The 26,817-nt window shown below is 48.9% G+C and overlaps 1 protein-coding gene across 4 annotated transcripts in view; it reads left to right on the top strand.

Annotated features, from left to right (window-relative positions):
* Positions 1-26,817, top strand: part of LIMK2 (LIM domain kinase 2) — a 68,509-nt gene that overhangs the window by 30,942 nt on the left and 10,750 nt on the right. For 2 of the 4 annotated variants that reach the window (XM_084819800.1, XM_084819801.1), the window contains 10 exons: positions 1,073-1,208; positions 7,823-7,932; positions 10,071-10,259; positions 10,896-11,001; positions 11,634-11,830; positions 15,404-15,590; positions 23,586-23,672; positions 24,812-24,943; positions 25,795-25,851; positions 26,713-26,778. In XM_084819800.1, coding sequence (XP_084675926.1) covers positions 1,073-1,208; positions 7,823-7,932; positions 10,071-10,259; positions 10,896-11,001; positions 11,634-11,830; positions 15,404-15,590; positions 23,586-23,672; positions 24,812-24,943; positions 25,795-25,851; positions 26,713-26,778 — 1,267 coding nt within the window. The remainder of the gene's footprint in view (positions 1-1,072; positions 1,209-7,822; positions 7,933-10,070; positions 10,260-10,895; positions 11,002-11,633; positions 11,831-15,403; positions 15,591-23,585; positions 23,673-24,811; positions 24,944-25,794; positions 25,852-26,712; positions 26,779-26,817) is intronic. The other 2 variants (XM_084819802.1, XM_084819803.1) reach the window with 1 other exon arrangement.

Consider the following 26,817-nt stretch of genomic DNA (forward strand, 5'->3'; position numbering starts at 1 on the left):
GGGAAATGTGCATCTGTTCCTGAAGCAACTTGACAATCGGGACATGGAGATGAGGCTTATATGGGGAGATGGGAAAGCGTGCTGCTTTTGGGCAGATGTGCTCACATAGTGCAGCTTTAACCGTGGGGTCAGTGTGACAGTGCCCTGGGGGACTTAACGGTCGCATGCACCTGGGCCTCCTGTCGTCCACTAGTGCCCCATCCTGGCTGCTGAATTTCCTTAGGCTACTGTGTGTGAGCAGTGTCAAAAGGAAACATGGTGTCCAGGCTGGAGCACGTGGCATCTCTGAGCAGCAGGGAGAGGTGTGGGGCACGGATGGTGGGAGAGGCCGAAGCAGTGGGATTTGGCTTTGGCCATCCTGCTGAGAGCGATAACAAATCCAAGAGCCCGCAAGGCCTAATCTTGCTAGACTGATACCCATAAATCACTTTTGCGTCCAGTGGTTGGAAAGTCATACCTGATGCAAATGTCTCTGAGGGGTTAATCTACTCCAGGGATGGTCAAGTCTTGGCTTTTCAGGCAGGAATGTCTGTCACCTGTGTAGAGGCTCAGCCTCTCTCTAAGGTCGCACAGCTTTATGATACTGAACTGCAGGGGAGTAACTGGCATTGAAACAAACGATGCTACTGCTACCCAAGCTTTCTTCACCAGTGGAAAGTGGTGGAATATGGAGCCCGGCGATGTGCTCTTTGTTGGAGAGATGGCCCCACTCAAGGCATCTGGCTTACAAAAATCTTTGCAGATCACCGGATAGATCACCATCCTCTGACCTGGATTGAGATCCTTGCCTAGGTGGCTTCGGTTCTGTGTCATACTTGTCAAAGAGCTGCTGTGGGAGGGACCAGCACCGCCCTTTGGGCCTGGAGGCTGGCCACCTCCTCAAAGAGGCTTCCTCCTTGACCTTTGCTTCCTTGCAGGCCTCAAAAGGTACCATCCCTTCTACTAATCCACCCATCCTCTGGGCACTCGGGATGTGTTTTTTAAAATAGCAACGGCCGCTCCAGTGGTACAGCAGGACATAGGTTGGAAGAGGTGTGTATTTGTTTTATACAATATTTCTTTTACTTCGTAGCTGCTCTGAATGCCAGGACCTCCTCACAAACTGGTACTATGAAAAGGATGGGAAGCTCTACTGCCATAAGGACTACTGGAGGAAGTTTGGAGAATCTTGCCATGGCTGCTCTGTGCTGATGACGGGTCCTGTCATGGTAAGGCGCTGGCATTTGTTCTGCCTGCTCACTTGGGCGTCCCAGGGCTGGTGGAGGCTCAAGGCTTATTGCACTGCTGCGGGTCTCAATTTCTAGAGGGCGGTTTTTGTGTTTTAAGTTGGCCTCTGACAGCCTGGTGCTGTCCAGTTGTATTGGGCTATAGCTCCCAGCTATGCTAGCCAGGGGATGCTGGGAGTTGTATTCCAACGCATCTGGAGTGCACTAGGTTGGGGGAGGCTGGTTTAAGCACTTGAGCAAGATTACAGTTCAAAGCCTTCCTCATGACATCAGCTTTTGTTTTTCCTGAAGGTGTGCCTGAATCACATGCCTTCTGGTGGCCACACACCCTGCCAGGGAACGACAGCTTTGTTCTGCAATGGTTGGGAAGTCGTCTCAGGGAAAGCATTTCCTACCGGGCCTCCAAACTGTGCTCGCCTTCCTCAGTGCTGGGGACGTTTCTGCTTCCTACTCAGATGCAGCCCCCTGGAAAACCAGAGGGCCCCCCACGTAGCCCTTCCCTCTGCCCTGCTGGCGCTCAGTCTGCATTCATCTCTGCCAAGAGCAGCCTGCCTGTTTGGTCTTGTCTTGATGCTTGGGAGCCCCAGAGCACGCTTCGGAGAACCGGGCATCCCTCAGTAGCACAGGAGCTGGCCATCCCTGCCCTCGGGCCACAAGCCACTGTCTGGAATGTTTGTGTTTCTGACAACTTGGGGTAGCTCACTCCGGTCCAGGGCAGCTGTGGCCAGATCCGGTCCATTTCAGGGCTACTCTGTCCTCCAGAGTGGGGCCAGGAAGCGTATGTGTTGTCTCATAAGCAGATTCCCTCATGAGGGCTCAGGTTGTGCACTGGCGGTGTGCTCTAGCAAGATGGGCTGCGCAGTTGGGCTGATGAAGCCAGCCCTTCATCCACTGAGCCCAGCCATCTGCTCCGGCTGGCAGGAGCTCTCCGGGTTCTTTCTCAGCCTGAGAACCCTTTTGTAAAGTGGAGATGCTGCCAAGGCTGAAACTTGGGGCCTTCTGCTTGTGCTTTGGCCCTGAACCCTGGCCCTGCCCAGCCACAGAGCAGCATGTGTGCCCAGTGTGTTACTGCTCGGAAATTGGTGTGTTTGAGTGTTGTATCTCCGGTTCTGTTTGTGACACTGAAGTGTGAAATGCTTTAGGCAAGGCAAACACATTTTACTTCTGATGTATACCACTGTGGGCAAACATCTCCCCATACCTGGCTTTAAAATTTGCTAGCCCATTGGGCTAGATGAAACTTTTTCCAGGTTGGACCAGCCTTCCCCAACTTGGTGCCCTCCAGATGTGTTGGAGTACAATTCCCATGCTGGGAGTTCTGGCCCAGTGCATCTGTTGGGCACCAGGCTCGGCACGGCTGGTCAGGCCTGCGGGCTGCTTGCTGAGGGGAAGCTGCAAGTCAGCATATTGTTGGACAGTAACTTCTGGCAAAATACTGGCATGGGACTAGGGCTCCTTCCAGGGGAGGCTTTTATTGTGCAATGGCCCTGCCTTGTTCATGGGATTTTCGGGGGGGGGGGGGGGCTTCCATTTGTAACCTTCCATTTGTAACCCTCCCATGTCTTCCCACCCTTTCCTCCATCTTTTTTTCCTTACCACAGAAAATTTGTTAAGGAGAGAAAGACAGCATAGCGGTACAGTGTCTTTTGAATGGTAGTGCTAGGAGCTGCCTATCTGTAAACACCTTAATGTTCATAAAAATTGCTTTCTAACACACCTCGTTGTTTCTAGATGAAGCACAGACCCAACTAACTCTTTCCAGAAGGATAACCATGTTAGTCTGTTGCAGCAAAACCAACAAAGAGTCTTGCGGCACCTTAAAGACTAACACATTGATTATGGGATAAACCAACCTTCCCCAACCTGGTGTCCCTAGATGTGCTGGATTTCAACTGATGGCTTCCCAGCCATTAGGTACAGTCCAGCACATCTGAAGGACACCAGGCTGGGGGAGCTGCCATAAGCTTTTGCAGACCACAGTCTGCTTCATCAGATGTATGAAGAGTTATCTTCAACTGGTGGGTGTATCTATACATGATTGGCGGGGAGAGGGACTGTAAACAGTGGGGAAACTGAAAGGCAGATAAGAATGACCTCATGAATAGGAGCCATTCACAAAATGGTTGTTGGGCGATAACACAGGCATCCTTGCAGTGGTGAGTGGGTTATTAGGTCCTGTAATAGTTTTGCCAGAGTAGATATGGGGAGAGTGTTGGCATCTGTGTCTGCTGTAGGGTCTGGTTCCTGTGTCTGTATCTCTGTTTATGTGGTCTGTTATTGCTGGCAAGTAGCTGTTTTAAGCATGTAATTTTTGTGAACCGCTCAGAGAGCTTCGGCTATTGGGCGGTATAGAAATGAAATAAATAAATAAGTACAGGCGTATCAGCCATGGCCTATGAGAGGGAAGTGTCAGTATCCAGGATGGACTGTGCCTCACTGAGGATGCATTTGAGTAGTTTTTCCCAGGTGACAATGAGTGAGGTTCTGTTGCTTTCTTCTCTGGGTCTATCCTGTTGAAAATCGATTTCGAATCATGAATACATGGTTCAAACAGCACAAATGTCGCTTATACACTTGGACATCACCAACCGGACTTTATCGTAATCAGATTGACTATGTCCTACGCAATTATAGATGGACCAGCTCAGTATTTGCGGTCAAAACATATCCAGGCACCGACTGTGGTTCAGATCATAATTTGTTGGTGACAAAAATCAGAGTTAAATTATGTAACATTAAAAAGACTGCACCACCACGGAAGTTTGGCGTCACCAAAATTCCTTCTACTTACTTAAGTGAAATGAAAAATAGCCTGGAACTGCTGGATACAGTGGAAAAAATGCCTGATGAGCTGTGGCAGGAAATTTATAAGATCATCACTGAAATAGCAGTTGAGCATATACCATATAGGAAGCCAGAGAAAAGGTATAAGTGGCTCTCGAGTGAAACTATCAAAATAGCAGAGCAGAGAAAAATAGCCAAAGCAAAAGGAAAATGGGAAGTCACAAGAAGACTGAATGCAGATTTCCAGAGGGCAGCAAGGAAAGATAATGAAGTCTATTGGGTGAGCGTTGCAAACATTTTGAAGAGGACTACATGAGGGGCCATATCAGGAATGCATTTATGCAAGTTAAAAAGGTTCGAACATCATTTACTGCTCGCAAAGGTACTATTAAAAACAAGCAAAGGAAAGTATTATCCAACCAACAAGATGTCAAGAACAGATGGTGAGAATATACTGAAGAGCTGTATACTGGTAGCAAAGACACACTGCCGCTGGATGCTGAGGATTGTGAAGTGGGAAAAGAACCATCCATTCTTGAGGAAGAGATTGCGTGGGCTATGAGACATCTACCAAACAACAAGGCCCCAGGCATTGACAACATCTCTGTAGAATTGTTAAGGCCTGTACCATCCAAAATTATCAAAGTTTTGTGTCAGAAAGTCTGGGAAACCAACGAATGGCCATGGGACTGGAAACGTTCAGTGTTTATTCCACTACCAAAAAAGGGAGATTCCAAAGATGGTTCCAATTACTGCACTATTGCTCTCATACCTCATATTAGCAAAATTTTGCTTAAGATTATACAAAAGCGCTTGGTACCAACCATTGAAAGGGAATTGCCAGATGTTCAAGCTGGCTTCTGAGAGGGACGTGGTACTCGTGACCACATAGCAAATCTGCGAGGGATCACGGAAAAATCTCATGAATATCAAAAGGTCATCTACTTGTGCTTTATTGATTACAAGAACGCTTTTGACTGTGTTGAGCATGACAGGTTGTGGAGAGCACTACGAGATCTGGGGGTACCAGCACATTTGATCAAGTTAGTGCAATCATTGTACACAAATCAGGAAGCCACCATTTGAACATCATACGGAGATACTGATTGGTTTAAAATAGAGAAAGGAGTACGGCAAGGCTGCGTTCTTTCACCTTTTCTTTTTAACCTCTATGCTGAAATGATCATGAGGAAGTTAGAGCTTGAAGAAACAGAAATCGAGATAAAGGTTGGCGGAAGGATTATAAATAATCTTCGTTACGCTGATGACACAACTCTCCTCTCAGAAACCAAAGAAGGTCCGGAATATATGATCAAGAAAATCAAAGAAGAGAATGAGAAGTTTGGCTTCTCCTTAAACATCAAAAAGACCAAGCTCATGTCCACTGCAAAGAATGGAAATATCAGCATAGTAGTTGATGGTGAAGAGTTTGAATATGTAGAAGAATTTATTTTCTTAGGATCGCAGATCAATCATACCGGTGAATGCAGCCCAGAAATAAAACGTCAAATTGCGATGGGTCGCGCAACAATGATGAGCATGAACCGAATATGGAAAAACAAGGACATCAGCTTGACAACTAAATACAGATTAGTTTGTACCACCGTGTTTCCCATAGTTACTTATGGATGCGAAAGTTGGACAGTGAAGAAACAAGACAGAAAGAGAATTGATGTATTTGAGCTGTGGTGTTGGAGAAGGCTTCTGTGCATTCCTTGGACAGCTAAGATAACAAATAAGCAAGTACTGGAATGTACTTCCAGACATGTCATTGGATGGAAAAATCATGAAATTGTGATTGACTTATTTTGGCCATGTTATGCGGAGGAACTCGCTAGAAAAAGCAATTATGCTCGGATTGGTTAGCGGAAAAAGGAAACCTGGCCGCCAAAGAACAAGATGGTTAGATACCATCAAAATTGATACCACCCAGAGCATGGAACAGCTCAAAGAAATAGTACAAGATCGGGATATGTGGAGAGAGATGATCCATAGAATCGCTAAAAGTTGGACACGACTGAATGGATAATATCATCATCATCATCATCATCATCATCATCCTGATATAGATTATTCATGGGTACCAGCCTGGCCCTGCTAACCTGTTTTTTTCACTTTGTTTGGTGGGTGTCGCTGTCCGAGAAGTGCCTGATTTCTTAAGAAATTACTCCTTAAGTTGTGAGTTACTATCTGACGAGTTCAAACAGATATGGTTGTTGTATTGTAGAGCTTAACTGGAGACAATAGATTTAGGGGTATGTTCTGGATGGAAGCTGGAGGCATGTAAATGTGTGCACTGGTCAGTAGATTTCTGATATAAGGTGGTGCTTATGTTGCATAATCATGCCCAGAAAGTGAACCTGTTGCATGGACTGGGCTAAGCTCATGTTGATGGTGGGTTAAAGTTATTGAAGTCTTGGTGGAACTTCAGGGCCTCCTGTCTATGATTCCAGATAATGAAAGATGCGTCTTGGGTAGAGAAGAGGCATTGGGGGACAAGAGTTGGAAAAGTGCCATTCTACATCAGCCATGCAGATGCTGGCATACTGTGGGGCCATGCGAGTCCCTGCAGCAGTGCTGTTGGTCTGGAGGTAGGTGTTCCTCCCCAAGCTGAAGGAACCTATGGGGGATGCTCTTCTAAAGCAGCCTTTCCCAGTCTGGTGCCCTCCAGATGTGCTGAGCGGCACCTCCTATAATTCCCAGCCAGCATGGCCATGACGGAGTTGCAGTCCAACACATCTGGAGAGCACCAGGTTGGGAAAGGCTGGTCTAAAGGGCCTCAACATCCATGGTAGCTCGGATGGCATTCCCTGTGAGATTGTCAGTGGATTGGAGTTTCCTCAGGCAGTCAGTGGCATCCCGTAAATAATTAATTGTGTTCATTTTCTTTCACATATATATTATACACGTACATGTATGCCACATACATGCATGCTCTTTCTCTCTCTCTCTCTCCATTATCAGGTCTTTCATTTGAGACAGACCAGAACTGCCTGTCACTTTACATATTGTGGCTGCTTCAAGAGCCAATTCAATACCAAACCATGGCTGCCATTCAGGCACAAGCTTTGTCCATGAGCGCTCCTGTCAGGTCTCAGTAGAATCAGGCTCCAGGCCAGCTGGTTTTGAGTCTTGGGGGGCTGTCTGTCTGTCCAGGTGGTGCAGAAGCTGGTGTATGAACCGGAGCAGCAAACAAGGATCAGAGGGACAGAGGGGCCAGGGGCAAGCATATTGTCAAAGGCAGAGTTTAGGGAAAGGGAGCCAGAGCTATGCAAAGTCCTCATGCTAGAAAAAAGTTGCCAAGACAGGAGCTCGCTTGGAAGCTCAGGATTTATAGATCCTGGTGGCCAGGGATTAGCCCTTGACGGTCACCTGACTGGAGGCTTGGGCAGGCTGGTGCTGCAGCCTAGGTGGCACTCTTGAAGTTCAGAGCACAGACTAGCAGGCTGACAGTAGGAGTGGAGCACTGGCGCTGATGCAGGAGGTAAGGCAGCAGAGTGTGGCTGCTGGAAGGGCCAGTTTGAGAGGCGGTTACAGCTCAGCACCTTTCACCTGTCTCCTGTTTTAAGTAGTTATTTCTGGCTCTGCAGAAACAGTTTAAGTTTGCACCCAAACCAACAAAGTGTGGTTTTGAGATTCCTTCAGCTGGGATTACAAACCGTAGTTCAGTCCTGGTTTGGAGGGATCATGCAGTCCATTTTCAGGAAAAGGGCAGTAGGTTAAAACTTGGTTGGGAATTAATTTAATTTAGGGGTCCCTAAAACACCCCAGCTTTCATTCTGTGCCCTGGCTGAAACCTCGTTTCTCTGCAGGTTGCTGGTGAATACAAGTACCACCCAGAATGCTTTGCGTGTATGAACTGCAAGGTGATAATTGAAGATGGTGATACATATGCATTGGTACAACACTCCGCTCTCTACTGGTAAGTCAGATTTGTCACTACTCCATGACTTGCGGTTCTCATGAGTGTGAGACCAGGGGTGGTTTATCTGTTACGGCTTTGGGGCTGTGCCTGTCCTGACAACACCAAAGAGAGAATGCCATTCAAGAGTCTTGTGTTAGGAGTCCCATCATTAACCAAATGTTTTGTGTGTTTTGTGCTGAACTCTCTCTTTCAGACTCCAGCAGGGAGAGGGAGGGGATTAAAGAGTGTAGCCATAACCAGTCATGTTCTTCTTATGGTGTCCTATCAAAGGAAAGCTATGGGGTATTTGTAGAGAGAGCCCCATAATAAGACCTTGCTTCCGGTAGGCAGCTATCTTCTATTAGACCCTGGCCCTAGAAACGTCATAGCTGTGATCTTTGCTAGGAGCATGTTTCTATAAGGATCATGGCCTCTGGGTGAAGCCTATGAAGCTGATTGTTGGGAGATTTAGGATAGATAAAAGGGAAGTACTTCTTCACACAGCACATAAACTATGGAATTCACTACCACAGGATGTAGTGATGGCCACCAGTTTGGCTGGCTTTAAGAGGGGGTTGGACATGTATTACATGGAGGAGAAGGCTATCGATGGGTACTAGTCCTGATGGCTATGTGCTACCTCCAGTACCAGAGGCAGTGAGCCTATGTACACCAGTTGCTGGGGAACATGGGTGGGAGGTTGCTGTTGTGTTCATGCCCTGCTTGTGGGTTCCCGGTCGGCAGCTGGTTGGCCACTGTGTGAACAGAATGCTGGACTAGATGGACTCTTGATCCATCCAGCAGGGCTCTTCTTATGTTTTTATATTCTTACGAGGATAGAATGCGTGCTGCTTGCATTTGCCTCCCGGTATATGAAAGGTGGTGAATTTGTAAGACCAAAAAGGTGGGCCTTGGCATGCTCAGTAATGCAAAGGGCTCTTGGCAGAGTACAGTCTTCTAGGTGTTTGAGGGGTCTAGAATTGTGAGGAGTGCTCACTCTTTACTAGAATTGCATGAAGTTGTTTCTAGAGCAGGGGCGCACAGGTGTTCTGAAGCACTATGCATATAAATATAGGACACATGAATAATATAGGACACAGACACTCTCCCTACAGTCCCACTAACTCCAAAATTCACCAGTCACCCCTGCATGAGGGGTGACTGGTGGGGCTCTGTTTGCCAGCTTCTCCTCCTCCTCCTATGTAGTATTTTGGATATTTCATATTCATTCCTGTGCTGTTTGTTGTTTTCTACTGTATTTTATTCTTTCAGCTATTTTTAATCATCCCAAATAATGTCTGTTATTGGGCAGATTAAAAATATAATACATACATTTAATTCCAGGTAGGGTCTGTGGGAGAAGAGACTGTTTATGTTGCAGTGACCTTAACAAAAATTCCTACTGTCAGAGAATCCTTTCACATCAACTGGCTGTTGTGGAAAAAGTTCAGTGGGTCTCCTCTGCCAAGGAGACCTGTGCACATTGTGGAACATTTGGGAACCAAGAGGAGCATTCTAGGGAGCATGCTCAGTTCATACGGGACACCAGTCACTCCAGTTGGCCTTCATTTTGTTGCCTTGCACGAATTGAGGGGGCACCCTAGAATGTGCTCCATGGCTGCCCACGGAAGGGGAAGATAGGTAAGGGTGGGTCAGCTCTCTTTCATGGCGTTTGCCATGACTGCTTTTCCTATTTGATGATTATCTTCCAAGGGAACACAGAGTTGTCTTGGAACACTGTTGAAGCAGGAATGGTATCTGCCAGGGGTTTTCAGACTGGAATGAACCAAGCTGCCCCTTTGACCTGCTGACATGGAGATCTTGACCTGTCCTGTGCCCCCGGTGCATACAGTTTCAAGAGTCTCATTCCGGCCACCATGTTTCTTTATGGGCACATATGCAAATGAGGAACCGGGGTGGCTGAGTGCTGGATGATGCTTAGGACAGCAGGAAACGCCCGTGCAAGCATGTGGGATGCCAGCGGCCTTTGCAGCCAGTCGAGGCATGGGGAGCGGTGGTTGGAGAGACTTGGCTGGGCTGCTGCAGGCGCAGGTTGTCTGTTGAGGAGCCATAGCGCAGCGTCCCAAGTCCTGCTGCAGAAGCTCACCGTAGGCTGGGAATATCCCTGAAATGGCTGTCTCTGCTCTCCTGCATAGTGGGAAATGTCATAACCAGATTGTGCTGGCACCGATGGTAGAAAGACTGTCCACAGAGGCCCTGTGCGAACAGCTGCCCTACACGCTGACTCTCCTCTCCATGCCTGCAGCCACGGATGGCAAGAGAGGGCTCACGGCCGCTGTTGAAAGTGGCCGCTCAACCTATGCCACTAGTGTCCAAGTGAAAGAGTGAGTATAAAGCTCATGTGGCATTGCAAAATCTGCTGCTGCTTTGCTATGCAGTCCTATGCATGTATTTATTCTACCACCCATGCATCTGGGAACCCATAAGATCCCAATTCATGGATATTTGCCTTTACATCGCAGTATCTCCTTACATGTTCAGCTTTTTCTTACAAATAAGAGAAAGAAAAGAAAAGCCCTGGCACCTGGGGAAAGGGGCAGGGGAAAGGGGCAGTGGTAGCAAAGTGGATTCATCTTTAGGATGCTCAGTGCTTTTTTGCACGTCACTTGGAAGGTGTGCAAACCCTGTCTCCTTCTGGGGCAAGCACAGGGATGGCGTGACTATCTCGGCATGCCAAGAAATGCTTGTCATGGTATCACATCACACAGAGGAGGCTTAGCTCAGCCTTCCCCAACCTGTTGCCTTCCAGTTGTTTTGGACTACAGCTCCCAGTATTCCTGACTATTGGCCATGCTTGCAGGGGCTGATGGGAGCTGAAGTCCAAAATGTTTGGTGGGCACCAGGTTGAGGAAGACTGCTTTAGCACTTCCTCTTCTTCATTGGCTACATGCTGTCATTCACTGGGGAATCAGCAAAAGAAAAAATACTTCTGATCCCTAGACACTGTCCTCTTTGTTTAGAGTCAACCGAATGCATATTAGTCCTGATGTCCAAAACGCCATTCACCCTGGAGACAGGATCCTGGAGATAAATGGAACCCCAATTCGCACACTACAAACAGAAGAGGTATGTTCTTTCCTGAGGGCTCCAGCAGTCTCTTCATCTCATTTTCTACTTGGTGATTTGAGGAGTAGAACAGTCTGCCTTTTAGGGGAGGAACGATAGCTCTGTGGTAGAGCCCCTGCTTTGCATGCAGAATGTTCCAAGTCCAATCCCTGGCATGTCCAGGCAGATGTGGAAGGTCCCTGCCTGAAGGCCTAGAGCGCTCCTGGTGGTCAGGGTAAACAGTCTGGACTAGATGGGCCATAAGTGGCATCAGGCAGTTTCATCTTCTCGGTGACTGCTGGAGCTTTTGGTCTGGTCTCTAGGAAGTCTTTGATTCTGTGCTTAAGGCACCAGCTCTAGATGAAAGTAGAGTTTTCATCCTTCTGAGTTGTCTTTCGTACCTCTTTTGTATATGGCATAAGAACAAGACCCCTGACTAGGATATAGGCTGATGCAAATAGTTAAATAACCATATAGTTGAACTCATGTCAACTGTGGGGTTGCTTGTTGTTGTTGTTTATTTTTTTAAAAGCCTATCTCCCTGTTCTGGTGTGATCGAGCATGTAATGCCAGGTTTTGTCTTTCCTCTTTCTGGGAGGAAATATGTAGATGCCCCTTTGGAAATCTTTCCCCAGTATTGCTTTGTTTCTCAGGTAGAGGACCTGATTCGCAGGACGAGCCAAACACTTCAGCTGCTGATCGAGCATGACCCTGTTTCTCAGCGCCTGGACAGACTGCGCCTGGACTCCCGCCTGCCTGGGCGCATGAAAAAGCCCTCCTCTCCCTGCTCCATTTCTGCCCTGGACCTTAAGGAGAATCTGGAAGGAACGCTGCGGCGGCGCTCCCTCAGGTACTCAGTCGAGACACAGCTGCCCTGAACCTGTCTGCAGGTCTCCAACTGCCTTTTACTGTGGCCATATGGATTTGGGGGGGAATAGGCAAGGCCCATCTTTGATAAGGCGGGGTATAAAAGAAGTGATTTCACAGTTGGTGCAGACCCTTTAGCAAGTGTACCATGCGTATTCCTGTTCTGTAGCACTGACCTCTGCTTCTGCTATTTCCCGCTAAGCGTGTTGTCATTGGTGCCAGAGCGGTTGGCTAGCCACACGTAAGTCAGGTGATCTCTGCTCAGAGAACTCCCGACCAGAGTTGGTGGTGGCCAACCTGTTTATGGCAAGAATGCAGCAAGTAGAGCACGAACAGTGAGTGTGCACCTCTAGTGTGCCCACAGTCCATGTGCAGCCTGCCCACCTGCTTTGGAGTGGTTTTTCCCCAGATGTGCAGAGCCAGGGAGCAGCCTCAGCAATGCACTGGCAAGGCAGATAAGGAGTGTAGGCCTGGCTGTGTGCCAGGGCCAGCAGCCTACCTGCCTTCATCCAGGCCTGCCACAAACTCCTGCTCAGTGCGTCACAGGCTGACTCCTCACAAACTCAGTAGGAAATGCTGAGGCAAGGGCCTACATTCAGGCATGGGGAGCGAGGCAAAGAAGAGCTGGGAAAAGGTGTGGAGAGGCTTCAAGAGGTTCCACAAAGAACTGAAGCTTGAAGAAAGAGAGAAGCCTCTTGAGGGGCTGCGGTGAGGTCTGTCCCAGGCATAGAGAGCCATGCAGCAGGAGGAACAGGGTTGGGGCATGGGAAGAGGGTCAAAGGATAAATGAGCTTGTGCAGAGTGCAGCAAGTAAGAATGGGTATGAGGGGTAGGCAAGAGTACAACAGGCCTGGTTTGCTCAAACTATGGATGAGGCAGTAAAATTGTTCTTAGTCTGGGTGACTTCAGACTGGGGGGAGGGGGGGCATGGTCAGTTGCTCCTCAATATGCAGTTCCCAGCACTTAAATGACAGGTGGTAAAGAGGAGAGTTTCAGCTTAACCTTCTTCCTGATGTGTTATGCTTATATCAGCAGGGGATTTCCCCCCTACCCACCTCCTCCAGATTGGTGTGAGGAGGCATCCAGCAATGGGGTGAGTCTCCCCACCTCCGAGGAAAGTTTCCTTTCAGTCTGGTGTGATGGAGGCATCCAAACTACATCCTACAGTCAGTCAGCTGAATCTCCTCAGCATGGAGACTTCCTGCCACAGACTGGAGATCCAGTGTCCCATCTCTGCCATACCCTATTGCTGGTTGAGGGGGATCTTTCCTCTTGATCCCTGCAGTTTGATGGGCTCCTCTGTATCAGTTCTGCCTCACCTTAGCCATGGGATGGAACTGGGGATGGTCCTCTGATTTCCAGGTGAAGACCTTGATCATTTGCCTTTCCTGGGTGGCGGGCAGACTAAATTCATTGTTGGATGCCTCTGTCAGACCAAGCCAAAAGGACCCTTCACGGTAAGTGGCCATGGGAAAGCATCCAGCCATGCAGTGTAAAGTGACAGTATTGTCGTGTGAGCTGCTCTCTCCCTAAACTAGGCCAGAGTTAGAGGTGGAGAGCTTTAAAAATGAGGACTAGAAGGTTGAACTCGATGCAGGCCTGACCATGCCCAGTCTGATAATAGCAAGAGCCACTAATCTCTCAACAGCAGCAGTACAAATGCTACTAATTTTGTGGTTGATCCAGGCATAACTGTCTGTCATAGAAGACTCTTGAGATTCCTGAAATGATTTAGGTTTTCACCACGGTTGGGTAGCGATGGCTAGAATTGTCCTCTTCAGAGTGTGCCACTCCCCAGCTTACAGCTGCAGGTGTTGAGGGACATTGTGGATCTTAATTTTTCTTAGGCGTTTTTCACTGCTCTTACCATTATGTAGAAACTACTTTGGCTTTCTCAGAATTTCCCACTGAAGCTCCAGGCCCTCGTTAAGTATGTTTTTTGGATTGGCTAGTTGGGGATAAAAACTGGAATATGTGGAGCCAGAGACTGGGGTGACGTTCCTGAGAGCAGGAAAAAGAGGTCAGAGCTACCCTAAGATGGGTGGACAACTCCCAGGGGCCAGGGGGCCACATCCCCCCCAACCCAAAGCAGGCTGCACCCCACCACAGAAATTGCTGTTGAATTTGCTGTGGCAACAGCAAACCACCCAGTGATTTTGCAAGGAAGCAAGGCACACGCTCCCCACACTGCTTGTTTGCTTGCAAAGTCACCACTTCCTTCCACTGCTGCCATGGCAATTCCGGCAAGGGCAAGGGCCGCAGAAACGGCCCGCAGGGCGCATGCAGCCCAGGGGCTGCTTGTTGCCTGCCCTGCCCTAAGATGCGCGAGAAAGAAAACGGGTCGGACCCTCTTACAGTAAGTAGCAGACAAATGTCCCAGGGGAATATGCGCTGTATATATAATTCGTACGTTATCAGCACAAAGAGCCCAAGAAGATCCTAAAACACGTTGTTGAAATCTCAGGCTGCCAGCGAGCAGGACTCCAGATCCACTTTGTATGACGAGCTGATCTCTGACGACCGACTCATGTTCTCCAGTGGGATAGTGGGCTGTTCAGGATCACTACTTGGAATATGCAAGTAATGTGGATGAGGACAAGGGCAAAAAAGGCACCTTGCTGAACTGCAGAAAAATGCATGTGCAGTGTGAGAGGCAGAGACGGTTAAGTCTCAGGCCTTCTGAAAACCTGTTGTTCCTTAGCTAGTGAGTGATTCTGACACTGCTCTATTTTATTTATTTTATTTTATTACTCCTGCTGTAAGTTGCTGTTTATTATGTTATATTGCATTATATGTTTTAGTTGTGATTCTATAGTAATATACTATGAAATCACAACAAAAATACATACATAATACAACATAACATAATAGCTGGTAAGCTGCTAAGAGATTTCATAAACTGCTTGGAGGTTTTATTATATTAAATGTTATATAACTATCACAAATAAATAGAACCAGAGTCCAGCTTATTAACAGTCTGATTTAGTCTTGTGAGGAGTAATAAAGTGCTGATGGAAAAATACAGCCTATTTTTTGCACTTCGTTGATTCTGCTTGCAATATTTTTGTGTGATTTTTAAAATATGATCCTTTGTTTCACATACTGGGGCTGTTCTCATGACACAACGCCCACCGAAGGCGGTGAGGCTGCGGTGCGTGTGGGGCACATGCGACCACCGCTCAGGGGTTGTCATGTTGTGTGAACGAGGTGAGTGCAGGTTATGCGAGAGTTTAACAGCCCTTGCATAACCCATGGTCTGTTTTAGGGTTGTGAGCATAACGCACACTGGCCAGGTTCGCACGGTGCAACAACTCCGACTGGGGGTGGTATATGAACCTGTGGAAACAGCAGTTTGCTGTGGGTTAAATAGCCCACAACGAGCCACAGGCTGTTGTCTGAACCCAGTTGCTGTTTTGGTGCAGAGGCCAATCCAGCTGGCCATGGGGCTTTCAGCCCTTCCCTTGCCTCACTCCAAGATGCTGGAGTGGAACGCGGAGGTCCCAAACACTCCTTGACTTCCAGCAGGGGCCCTAACCTTGGGTGTCTTGTACTTCAGGCGAAGCAACAGCACTTCCAAGTCCCCCGGCCCCAGCTCCCCAAAGGAACCGCTCATCCTTGGCCGGGACATCAGTCGTTCCGAATCACTCCGCTCCTCGACCAGCTATTCCCAGCAGATCTTCCGGCCCTGTGATCTGATCCATGGGGAAGTGTTGGGGAAAGGATTCTTTGGCCAAGCGATCAAGGTGAGGAAGCCATCACGCACGCTCCCTCTGGTGGCACAGACAACCACGAACAAAGAAAGGAGATTTTAACCGCTTCACACATTAATTTCATGTTCCCCCCAAACTCTCAAGGGCATCTTCCTGACTGTATTCTTTGCGCTCATCTGGCTCCTCCTAGCAGTCAGAATTCACTACCACAACGTGTAGTGATGGCCACCAACTTGGATGGCTTTAAAAGGGGGTTAGACAAATTCACAGAGGATACGGCTATCAATGGCTACTATTCACTAACTCCAGTACAGGAGGGAATACGCCTACGTACACCACCTCCTGGGGAACATGAGCGGGCTGGTGCTGCTGCACTCATGTCCCAGTTGTGGGCTTCCCACAGGCAATTGGTTGGTCACTGTGGGAACAGAATGCTGGACTAGAGAGGCCTTTGGTCTGACTCAGCAAGGCTCTTCTTGTGTTCTTTGGTTTTGGTGGTTCGCCAGTCCTTGTCCTGTCCTTGAAATAGGCACAGCAGGCATTGATTGTAGAGTTTACTTTTGCCCTCCCCAACTACATCCTCCTTGGAGTACATCAGTCTAGTTCAGTGGGTTAGATGTGAAAGCCTGAGTAGCTGTACTCAAGCTTGTTCAGCCCTGAGGTCAATGATGATTTGAGGCTGAAGCACTGCAGCTCATGTACATACCATTTGCAAACAATATGATCTGCTTTCAGAATTCCTGCTTGAGCCAGATCAACTATTGATGGATGAAAACGTTGTCCTTGGTCAACCGTGTGCTTATTCTAAAACAGCCTTCCCCAATCTGGCGCCCTCCAGATGTATTGGACTACAACTCCCGTCCTTCCCAGCTGGCATGGCCATTGGCTGTGCAGGCCGGGAGTCATGGGAGTTGCAGTGTCCCCATTGACCTCCAAATCCAACACTGGTCCTGGCTTCATGCTTGCAATTGTAGGGACTGAAGAACCACATACGAGAAGGATCCTGTATTCAGACCTGGGTTCCTGGAGGACCACCCACTCCCATTTAACCTGCCTGGCTCTTAAGATCTTCAGTGGAGGTCCTGCTTGGTGCCCCGACCTTCCAAAGTGAGGTGGGTGGCAGCAAAAGACAGGACCACCTTCATCACAGAACGCCCTCAGCCAGTCTCTTTGCTCGGCTCCTTTCTCTGGGCTCCAGTTAAAAGCTCTACCATTTATTCAAGCTTTTAATGGAATCCAGGGCATTTTTAAAAGGGCCGGGTCTGACATGTTCTAAGCTTTGGATGTATGCTGCTGTTCTGTTTTGTAGTGATTCCTTTGCTGCTGCTTTTGTTATTTTTATTGTCTTGCTATGTTGTGTTTACTCTTGCTTTAGTTTTATTTCTCGTATGGATTTTTAAACTCTGTAAGCCGGTCTCAGAAACAAAGGTTGAGAGGCAGAATATAATAAGTGTAGAGGAAGGGGATGAGTTTAGCAGTATCAGAATAAAGACTTCTTAAACACTGTTTTAAATCTAGTTGAAGCTAGCCTGATTTCCCTGTGCTGGGAGAAAGGGTGCGTTCTCCCAACAGTCCTTGGTCCTCTGGCTAATGATGGGCTAAATTGCTTTTTTATATAAGGGAAATGTATATGAAAGCAAGGATGACACGAAGAGCTGAAAATCATGATGGAAACATGAACTGCTGCTTGCTTCTTCCCCTTGATCCTGCCTCTCTAGGATGTTTTCCATCTTATTTTTGCAATGCTGCTTCACTACTCTTGCTGGGTAGGGCTTGTTGGACCGGGGTAGAAATTCTGGTTCACCTTTGAATTCGCTGAGTTGCCTTGAACCAGTCACTGGCTCTCAGCATCTGCTGTCCATCTTAATGTGGGAATATAACAGTAATCCAGGGCTGCTGCTGGTGGAGAGAAGAGAGGAAGTAGGAAGAGGTAATCTCCTAACTGAAAGTCGGTAAAAAGAGTATTACAGCAATAGTAAAACATACAAATGCACACGGGTTGTTTTGAAAGCTATCCTAAAGGCTACCTAAGACTTGGTGCTTAGAGCAATTACAAACATGATGGCTAGAAACTACTGAATGCTAGGAATGTTGTGATTCGAACCAGGGGCCCCTGTATTGCTCTCTGTCTTTTCTCTGAAGCCTGCATGTCTAAGGATTATGTACCCCAGAGGGAGAAGGAGATGGTGTTCAAATGCAACACTTCCATCAACTGTAGTCTTGCTGCATTGATGAACACTGTACATGGGACTGTATTAATGCTGAAGGAGATCTACAGGCTGTTTGCTTTGAGCATGAGCAGTTTCCTCTTAGCAGTATGATGATGGCCACAGAGGGTATATTTGGCCCTTGGAAGGGCATGTTTAAGGTTGTTGACCTGAGCAGGCACATGCATTTTTCAAAAAAGAATCCCTGTATGTCATGGTGATCCTGCTCAAGTCATCTACTACATAGCACAACCTTCCCCAAGCTGGTGCCCTCCAGATGTGTTAGAGTACATATCCCATCGTACCTATCCAGTACAACCCTTAATGGGAGTTGTCATCTAGCACATCTGGAGGGCAGCAAGCTGGGGAAGGTGGATACAGCACTTTAGATTTTTGCAGGCAGAAGAATCAGTGTTTAGGGATGGGAATGAACTTTTCCAAGTCACAGTATCTATTTTATGTTAAACGTTTTATTCAAATTTTAGGGGATTTTTTTCAGGAACAAAATAAAATTAAGCAACAGTCAGCAGCATAACAAAGCAGTATGAAGTGTGGGTGGGGTGGGAAGAGAGACGGCTCTGATGTGATATTCCAAGGGGCTGAGGAACTCTTGCCAGGCTGAGTCTGTGGGAGTTCAGATTCTGGACACTGCTGCTGGCTTTGCTCCGGCTTGCGTTCCATCAAAACAGAGAGGCCCCAGACCTCCCTCTGAACAGTGCCCTACTTCAGCCTTCCTCAGCCTAGTGCCCTCCAGACAGGTTGGCCAACAACTCCCATCATTCCCAGCCAGCATGGCCCACAGGTTGAGGAAGGTTGCCCTGCTTTATGCTGCCCCCTCGGTCATAAGTCATGTTCCAGTTTCTATGACCTTTCCTTTCTAATTAGCATGTTTCTCTCCCTTCTCCTCTTTTTCTGTGGGTAGGCACATAGCAAGCCCAGGTAAGTCCTTGTTCTCCCTGCAGCATGTCTTGTTCTGTGCATTCCAACTCGGTTGAGAGTCGTTTGACTAATTGTGGCCTCATGTTGTTGCATGCCCGGAGACTGAGTCCCCGTGTTGCAATGCAGTAATGCTGTTATGTGGTTAGGGGTGGGAGCAAATGCTTGAGTCTGGCCTCATAACATTTTTTTCTGCATGGCTTTCCTTTAAGGAGATGCATCACAACCCAGCAGCACCCCTGCTCTCATTTGCTGGGCATTTATTTTGGAAAAGAGCAGCAAAGAAATGCTGTCTCCCGATTTTCTTGGCCTTCTGTGGACCTCTAGGTCACAGTATCGTCGAACTTGACTGCTTGGCTTTAAGAGTGAGCTTGGCATCTGGTGCCTGGCAGCGTGCTGCAAACCAGATTACCCTCTCATACCCGATGCGGACGATGTCATCGTCGCCATCACATTTCTGATCTCCAGAGGGGGTGTCCATGTAGCCAAAACAGCAGTGCACAAGAAGGAGGTACTGGCAGACTCAGGGGAACCTTGAGGTTTTCAGAAGTACAAGAAAAAGGGGGGGACCTAAAAGTGGGGGAACCCCAAAACAGCCCAGTGAAGACTCAGTGTGCTCAGTAGACATGAAATGCTGACTGACTGTTGTGGGTGGGGAGAGACAGAAATCTGGGTGGGAGGGGAAATGAGCAGCCCACAATGCAACATTTTGTTGCAGATCTCACTTGTAACACTTTGTAAAATTAATATTTTATTGTGAATTTTTATAAAACAAAACAAACCGAAACACTTCTCACTTGTAACACTTAACTATGATTTGTTAAGGCCCCAAATATACAGTGAAACCATGGTTTAGCTTGTTGAGCTAAGTCCTACTCCTGGAGGACATACATATTGCAGAGAGTCAAGGAAACTGCCTTTCCTAGGACTGCAAAGTATGTCTTCACATCCTGGTTAAAAGCCAATCCTTAATCCTCTATGCCAGATCCAGTGTCATGCTCAATGTTATTATGATGTAGCAGTCAGTAATTATACACCAAGTATTAATACTAACAGTGAACGTACAATAGCACTTCAAGGAGAACAATAGCCTAATGATGTTGGACACGTGTCCCTTTAGTCTTTGCCTGCAACTGGGGGGCTAACACAGGGAATTCGGCAGTTCTAAATATTTATTTGGCTGCTCTAAATATTTGTTAACATCAATCAATAAAAAACACATTTTTGCAAGGGAAGACCTTCCCTTCATTGAATCCAACAAGGGGAAGATAGACCTCACTCTAAGGTCATAAATATTGCATTCAAGGACAAAATGAGTAACGTCTTCAGTGCGTAAAGAATTGCAAAAACAGACTCTGTCCTCCTTAGGAATGCCCTTGAGACTTCCTTTCCAGTCTACCAAGGACATTTAACCATGCCCAAGAAAAAGCTATCTTCATTTTGGTATTAGGTAAACCAACCAAGTACTTTGGAATCTAAGACAGGAAGGAGTTAAATAGACATACAACTTATTAGACCCACAATTGGGAAACACCTTTATTAGGCCCAACCAAAATGCTACAAAACATGCAATTTTTCAAGTTCTCCAGAACTCTTCATCAGGCTAAGTGGTACAAAAAAACAGGGGATTGGGGAAGAAACAGAAAAGTCCAAAAGCTTGGCCAGATGTGATGGCTATGACATCTGCTGTTTAGACTCAGGGGGTGTTCGGATGATTGTGTAGGGAGAAGAAGCCATTTTGTTTTCTCCCCCTGCCGTTGCATGTGCCCATTGTTTACATAAATGCCTGTGCTGTAGTGTGGGGTGGCATGTCGTCTGAACCCGGTGTGCGGCACGGTGGGGCTGGCTTTGTACCCACCCTACAATCTCTACTGCTTGTCATGGTTTGTAGGGTAGGTCCGAAGGCTGCACTATGTGCCGGGTTCAAACAACACGCCAACCCACGCAGACGAAATGGAGACTTGCAGACTAAATTAAGCATTGGTAGGTGTAGCAGATACCAGCTGCAGTATGCTTGTTTGTTTTTGTTAACTTACTAGATGTACAACATCAGTCTCAGCTATTTGAGACTGAGGGATCTCAGTATCCCTCAACCATAGTAGCACTACAAAGTTGGCTCTATCATCGCTTAGGGATAGTAAGAAGGATGTAGAAAGCCCCACATTCAAAATAATCAAGAGGATCGTTTGCTTCCTTGAAGTCAGGCCCACCTCCTCAATTGCAGCCAGTGTAAATTCAGATGCCTGTTTGAAAATAATCTTCAACTGGAAAAAGCAAGGCTGATATGAGAGCCTCCGCCTTTCTCGTCACTGTGTCTAATTCAGCACAAATTGTTTCCAGCTTAATAGAAGCTGGAACTGAAAGGAGGCTACATTGAAATTGTACATTGAAAGGAAGCTAAATTAGCTATGGCCCATAAAGGAGTTCCATCCAGTAACAGTGGCAGAACCCTGACCCAATATAGTCTAAACTTGGTTGAACCAGATTACCTGCCTTTTACATCACAGAAGCACAATAATCTGTGGAGCTGATTCTCTTAGCGAACAAAGTACTCATTTCCACTTGAGAAGACCTGGAAAACAGTCCCAATGTACTTAAAAGAAGAAACGTGTTCTAAACTGTCCCATCCATTTTCCAGTTATGGACTTGTTTGGATCTACCAAATACTATTATTGAAGTAATTCAAATATGATTGTAGATATTCAGATAAAATGCTCAGCCATAGCTAAACATTATGCTTGTGTAAGGCCTAAGCAGGTTAAAGGTGTGTCTTTAAAAAACAGCCTGGAGTATACCGAAGAGATCTTAAAAGGGCAACATGGATTCAGAAAGGCAACTCCCCTCTCCCAGTGCTTTTTATGCTTGTTTTGGGTTGGTTGGTTTTATCGTGGATGCTGTGTATTGCACCGTGTTGGTTTGTAAGCAGCTTGGATGCCTTTTGATACAAGGGCAGGATTTAAATATGTGAGGATTTGGTGCACATGACACATGTTTGTGGTTTCAGCCAAGTCTCATACAATGTGTAACTCATGCCAACTTCCTACAGCAGTGGTGCCCCCCCTTCTGTCTGCCACCAGCCTTCCCCCCGCTCCCCGCCATTTCCTGGCACCAAATGGCTCTGTGTCATTTCTAAGAGTTTGTGTAAGAGCCTCGTGGCAGGGAGGCTGAGCCACAGAAAGTCCTGGCTCAAATCCACAAACCTGCCACATGATCACCAGCTGTAAAGGGGAGGGGGAATGTAAGGACTACTCTGAGAATGTGAGTAACATGCTTTGAACGCTCTAAAATGCTTTATAGCATCTCCCCCAACCTGGTGCCCTTCAGATCGACAATTCCAATGACCCCCAGCCAGGTGGCCATGATGCCATCAGGCTCTTGTGGGTGTAAAAGTTCCACAGCTTCTCCACAGGGTCTAGGTGGTTCTTTCTGACCAACCCCAGCTTAAAGGCATGTGATGACATTTCTGGAATACCTCGATAGAAAAATTCCCTTGAATATTCCCGACCTGATCGGCTGCTGAAAGCCTGCTTGGCTAAACTGACTTCTGCGAAATGCTTGGGCTAGATTTTGTTCGGCCAATCGGAGCCAGCAAATGCATCCAACGCAAGGGCCTCTGTTTTTGCAGGACGGATGCAGGAGACTCTTGGCAGTGAACCATTGCTCCTGGCAATTGCGAGAGAAAACTCAGCTGCCGTATTCCCCTTAAAACTGATTGCACGGGCTGGTTTTTAGGCTACAGAAGAGAAACACTGAGCAAATAGTGTCCCACATGAATCTTGAACTCCTACAGCAACTTCCCCCAGCCTGGTGCACTCCAGATGTGTTGGACTGCAACTCCCATGCTGGCTGGGAATGATGGGAGTTGCAGTCCAACACATCTGGAGGGCTGGGGAAGGATGTCTTGCAGAGATCTGTGTTAGGGTCTTAATGGAGTCCTCAGGTCAGTTTGGCCCCCTTCATGTACATCCACAGCCACCCCAAGAGGAAGAGAACGGCGTTTGGGTGGGAAGTAGTAATGGTGCTGCACCTCAAAGGAGCTGCTCCCACGTCCAAGAGAGGGGGAGAGGAGGGAGCTATCAGCTGAAAGGCAGATTCCCAGGTCTTGGGCAAACTATTTTTGCCCTTTTGTGCATGAATGCAAAGATGCCTCTTGCCAGCTTTTGGATGCGCCTGATGTACCAGACAGGCCTAACTGTGTTCATGGGGGAGCAGAGTATACCTCTGCTGTGGGTGGAGTCATGGCGAGATGGTCCATGCACATGGCATAATGTGTGTAGTGGCCGTTTGCTGCGGAAGGCTTCCTAGGGTTCAGCACACCGTTTCCAGTGCTGTTATTTTCCATTTGGATTATTGGAGATGCTGCTTACACAGTCAGGACAGCTAGTTATCTAGCAGGTAGCCTGGAATAAACTCCGCAGCAGTGAGCTCATGCTGGGTTTTCCTGACTTAAAAAGTCAGGCTGAGGCCTGGCTCCGATGACTGCAGAATTCCCCTGCTTGGCCACTGGCTTTGACTGTGTCAGTTTTTCTGCTCCACTGAAAGCTCCTGCAGCACCGAGGCAAAGCTGGGAGGACCCTGCTGTAAACACACTGGCTGCATTCAGGCACTCCTCCAAACCTCAGTTTTGGAGGATCAGGCACGTGCGTGTGGCTGAAGGCATTCATGGTTTGATCGAACCAGGGAGCAGTGCGCTCAGCCATGTGCACAAGGGGAGGAGCGAGCTCAGGGCTCGTTCCCAGGCCTCCAAACGCAGCCACCCGCACTCCCCGGGCCCCACCGCCAGCCTCCCTTTACAGAGCCTCTGGTAAGGACTCATGAGAATGTGGAATGCTCTGTACCCTCAAACGCCCACCGTACCTGCTTGTTATTTTTTACTGTCGTCAAGGTGACTCACAAAGCAACAGGGAAGGTGATGGTGATGAAGGAGCTGATTCGTTGTGATGAAGAAACACAGAAGACCTTCTTGACAGAGGTAGGCGCTCCTTCCTAGCACGTTCCTCAGGCGGGTGTGTGAGCTGCCACAGCACATCCGCATCAAAGGCAACGGGCTCAGAAGCTTGCCTGGGGCTGCAGGCCAGCATCCCCGGGTCCCACCTAAAGAGCGCCAAAGATGTCTGGGCCACTCCTTGGCTTTGGGGTGGTGCGCGGTGTGTCGGTGTTGGGCTGCTGTCCGGCATGTGATGTTGCACCTTGGCCTGGGGAGACAGCGCCATGCCAAGAGCTGCTGCTGCTTAAGGCGGAGGCCTGAAGAGGCCCGGCCCCCCACAGATTCCCATCCCTGCTTCAGAAGGTCTTGCTGCATCATTCAGATCCCAGTTCCTGCCTGAAGCAGGTTGCTCCCCCCTGCTGCTTGGTAGGGCCCTGTGGCAAGCCCTGGCTTCAGGCAGTAAAGAGTCATGGTGGGCAACCTCAGGAGTTTGGGGGGCCGCATTGCCCCCCATGGAACCCTCTAAGGGCTCCCCCCCCCACTGCCAGAATCCCAAAAATTCTGCTGGGAAACACTGTGCACAAGGCGTATGCACCTTGTTTCCTAACAGAACCAGGCTGCCCACAGCGGTTTTGCAGGCTGTGGGGAGCCCTATTCTGCAGAGAGGCACATGACTCCCACACAGCCTGCTTCTCTGCCAAAGCAGCAACTCTGCTGGGAAACCAGGGGTGCGTGGAGCATGCGCCTTATTCCCCCGCAGCATTGCGCTCTCCGCAGCCCAGTTCTGCTGGGGAGCCCGGCTCACTCTGTGATTCCACGCAGAATCGCACAGATCCACAGCAGCATTGTGCCTGTGATTTCCGGCAGCAGCCGCTGGGGGAAGCAGGCTCCATGCAGCCCCGGTCCAGGACGGGATTGCACCAGCCAAGTAGGGCTGGTGGCCTCCCGCATGAAGAGTCTTGACCTGTGCAAAGCTCGCTCCTCTGAGGCCAGTGCCCCTGGGCTCCCCGATGCTGCAGCAGTTCAGAAGCTGGGCAGGGGTGGATCTTCTCAGCCCCTGGGACCGGAGTCCCATGGAAGAGCCAGCTGAGGAGTGTAATTTTTATTTTGTTTTTTAAAAAGTGGGTGGGGGGAAAGGAGGCCAAGCTTTGTCCCAGCTCTGTTGCTGCCATCTGTCCGATCAGGTGAAGGTGATGCGCAGCTTAGATCATCCCAACGTGCTGAAATTCATTGGCGTGCTGTACAAGGACAAGAGGCTGAATCTCCTCACAGAGTACATTGAAGGGGGGACTCTGAAGGACTTCCTCCGGAATGTGGTGAGCTAAGTGCCCCGCCCCCGGGGCTTAGCGGGGGGGCAGGCGTGGGCCCTGTTGCGTGCGAGATGGGGGGGCAGGGCTCTTCCCCCCAGATGTAATGCTTACTGGCTTCCAAAGCAGTCCCCCCCACCGGGCACTCTCCAGATGTGTTGGGCTGCAACTGGCTTGGGGATCATGGGAGTTGTAGTCCCACACATCTGGAAGGTGCTGGGTGGGGGAAGGCTGTACCAGGAACAGGGGGTCACATATCAGCCAAAAGGTGTGCCTGTAAGACCCATACTACCTCTTGAGGGCATCAGGTTGGGAAAGGGGAAGGGGGCACCAAAGGATGCTAAAGAAGCCACGCTTTCCTCCCTAGTGCCAGATAATGCGAGAGGTTGTCACACCATACTCCCTTACAGTCGGATTATCCAGGGCAGTCACCGCAGCAGCCTTCACCAACCTGGTGCCCTCAGTGGCCATGTAGGCTGGGGGATGTGGGCATGATAGTCCAGCACATCTGGAGAGTGTGCCAGGTTGGAAAAGTCTGCACTACAGCATTTGCACAGCGGCTATGACTTGGGGGGAGGGGGGGTGCACTCTCCAGAGTGCTGCAATAGCACTGTTTGCTTCAGGTGTGCTATGCCAGGGAAAGACAGCTTGATCCCTGCACAGCAAATGTGTATTTACTTGTACATTTTTGTGTCCCCCCCACAAAAATATCCTGGCTAAGCCGTGTGCTTTCAAGGCGAGTCCTGGGGTGGCACATTCCCCCATGAATGGCACACTTTGCAATTCCTCTGCCACTGATATTTAGCTTTTTTTGGCATTCAGAAACAAGCTGACGGAGGGCTTCTTCTTTCCACTTGCAGGATCCATTTCCCTGGGGGCAGAAGGTCAGCTTCGCCAAAGGAATTGCGTCGGGAATGGTGAGCTGTACTCCAAGTCACCTGCTGGAAGCTGGTTTGACTTGTATCACCTGCCTCATCCTTGGGGCTTGGGGAAAACCAGCTACTGAGCAAAGAGGCTAATACAGCCGAGGTGTCTGTGGGCGGGGGAGTGAGCGGGAGAGGAAAGCGTTTCTGGCCACTGTTGCTGGCCCCCTACCCCAGGGCTTGCCACAGCTGCCATAAGGGCTCTTGAGTGCCATGGTAAAGGTGGGTGCATCTCACCCTGTCCCAGCCTTCCCCAGCCTGGTGCCCTCCAGATGCCTTGGACCGCCGCTCCCATCATTCCCAGCCAGCATGGACAACAGTCATGGGGGTTGCAGCCCAGCACATCTGGAGGGCCCCAGGTTGGGGAAGGCCATCCTAGCCCTCTATGCACTCTCGGAAGCCTGCACTGGCCTCTGAGCTCGCCCCTCGCCACTCAGGGGTGCCTCCTAGGTGAGGCCTTTACAGCCCAGGCGCTCCCCCGCCGCTTGTGTGCTCAGCGTTGCAAAGAGGGCAGTGGGCTGTCACTGTGCACAGGTGCAGTCGGCTCGTTCCAACATCCTCAGCAACCTCGTCTCTCCCTCCCTTGCCTAACAGACAGTGTGCAGAATTCCGGGCCGGACCAGTCTCCCAGGCCTGTCTCCTCCACGCCCCTGGGTGTTGTGTCGTCGTCAGCAGCACCCCGGGCCAGCCGCAGCGTTTGCATCCAAGACGAGCAGGGGGACATGACGAAGGCTCAGGGGGCCAGGGAGGCTGGCTCGGGGGCGCCTTCAGCCCAAATAGCGATGCCGCAGGTGAGCCAGGCTGGCCCTGGACAACCATGCAGCTGCATCTCTTTCCTTCTTCTCCCTTCTGCAGGCATATCTGCACTCAATGTGCATCATCCACCGAGATCTGAATTCTCACAACTGCCTGATCAAACTGGTGAGCACCCGTCCCATTCCCTCTCTCCCCCGGGAATGT

The sequence above is a fragment of the Heloderma suspectum genome, chromosome 13, assembly GCF_057233095.1.
Source record: "Heloderma suspectum isolate Gila_16-S chromosome 13, 16-S_ref, whole genome shotgun sequence".
Taxonomy (NCBI): domain Eukaryota; kingdom Metazoa; phylum Chordata; class Lepidosauria; order Squamata; family Helodermatidae; genus Heloderma; species Heloderma suspectum.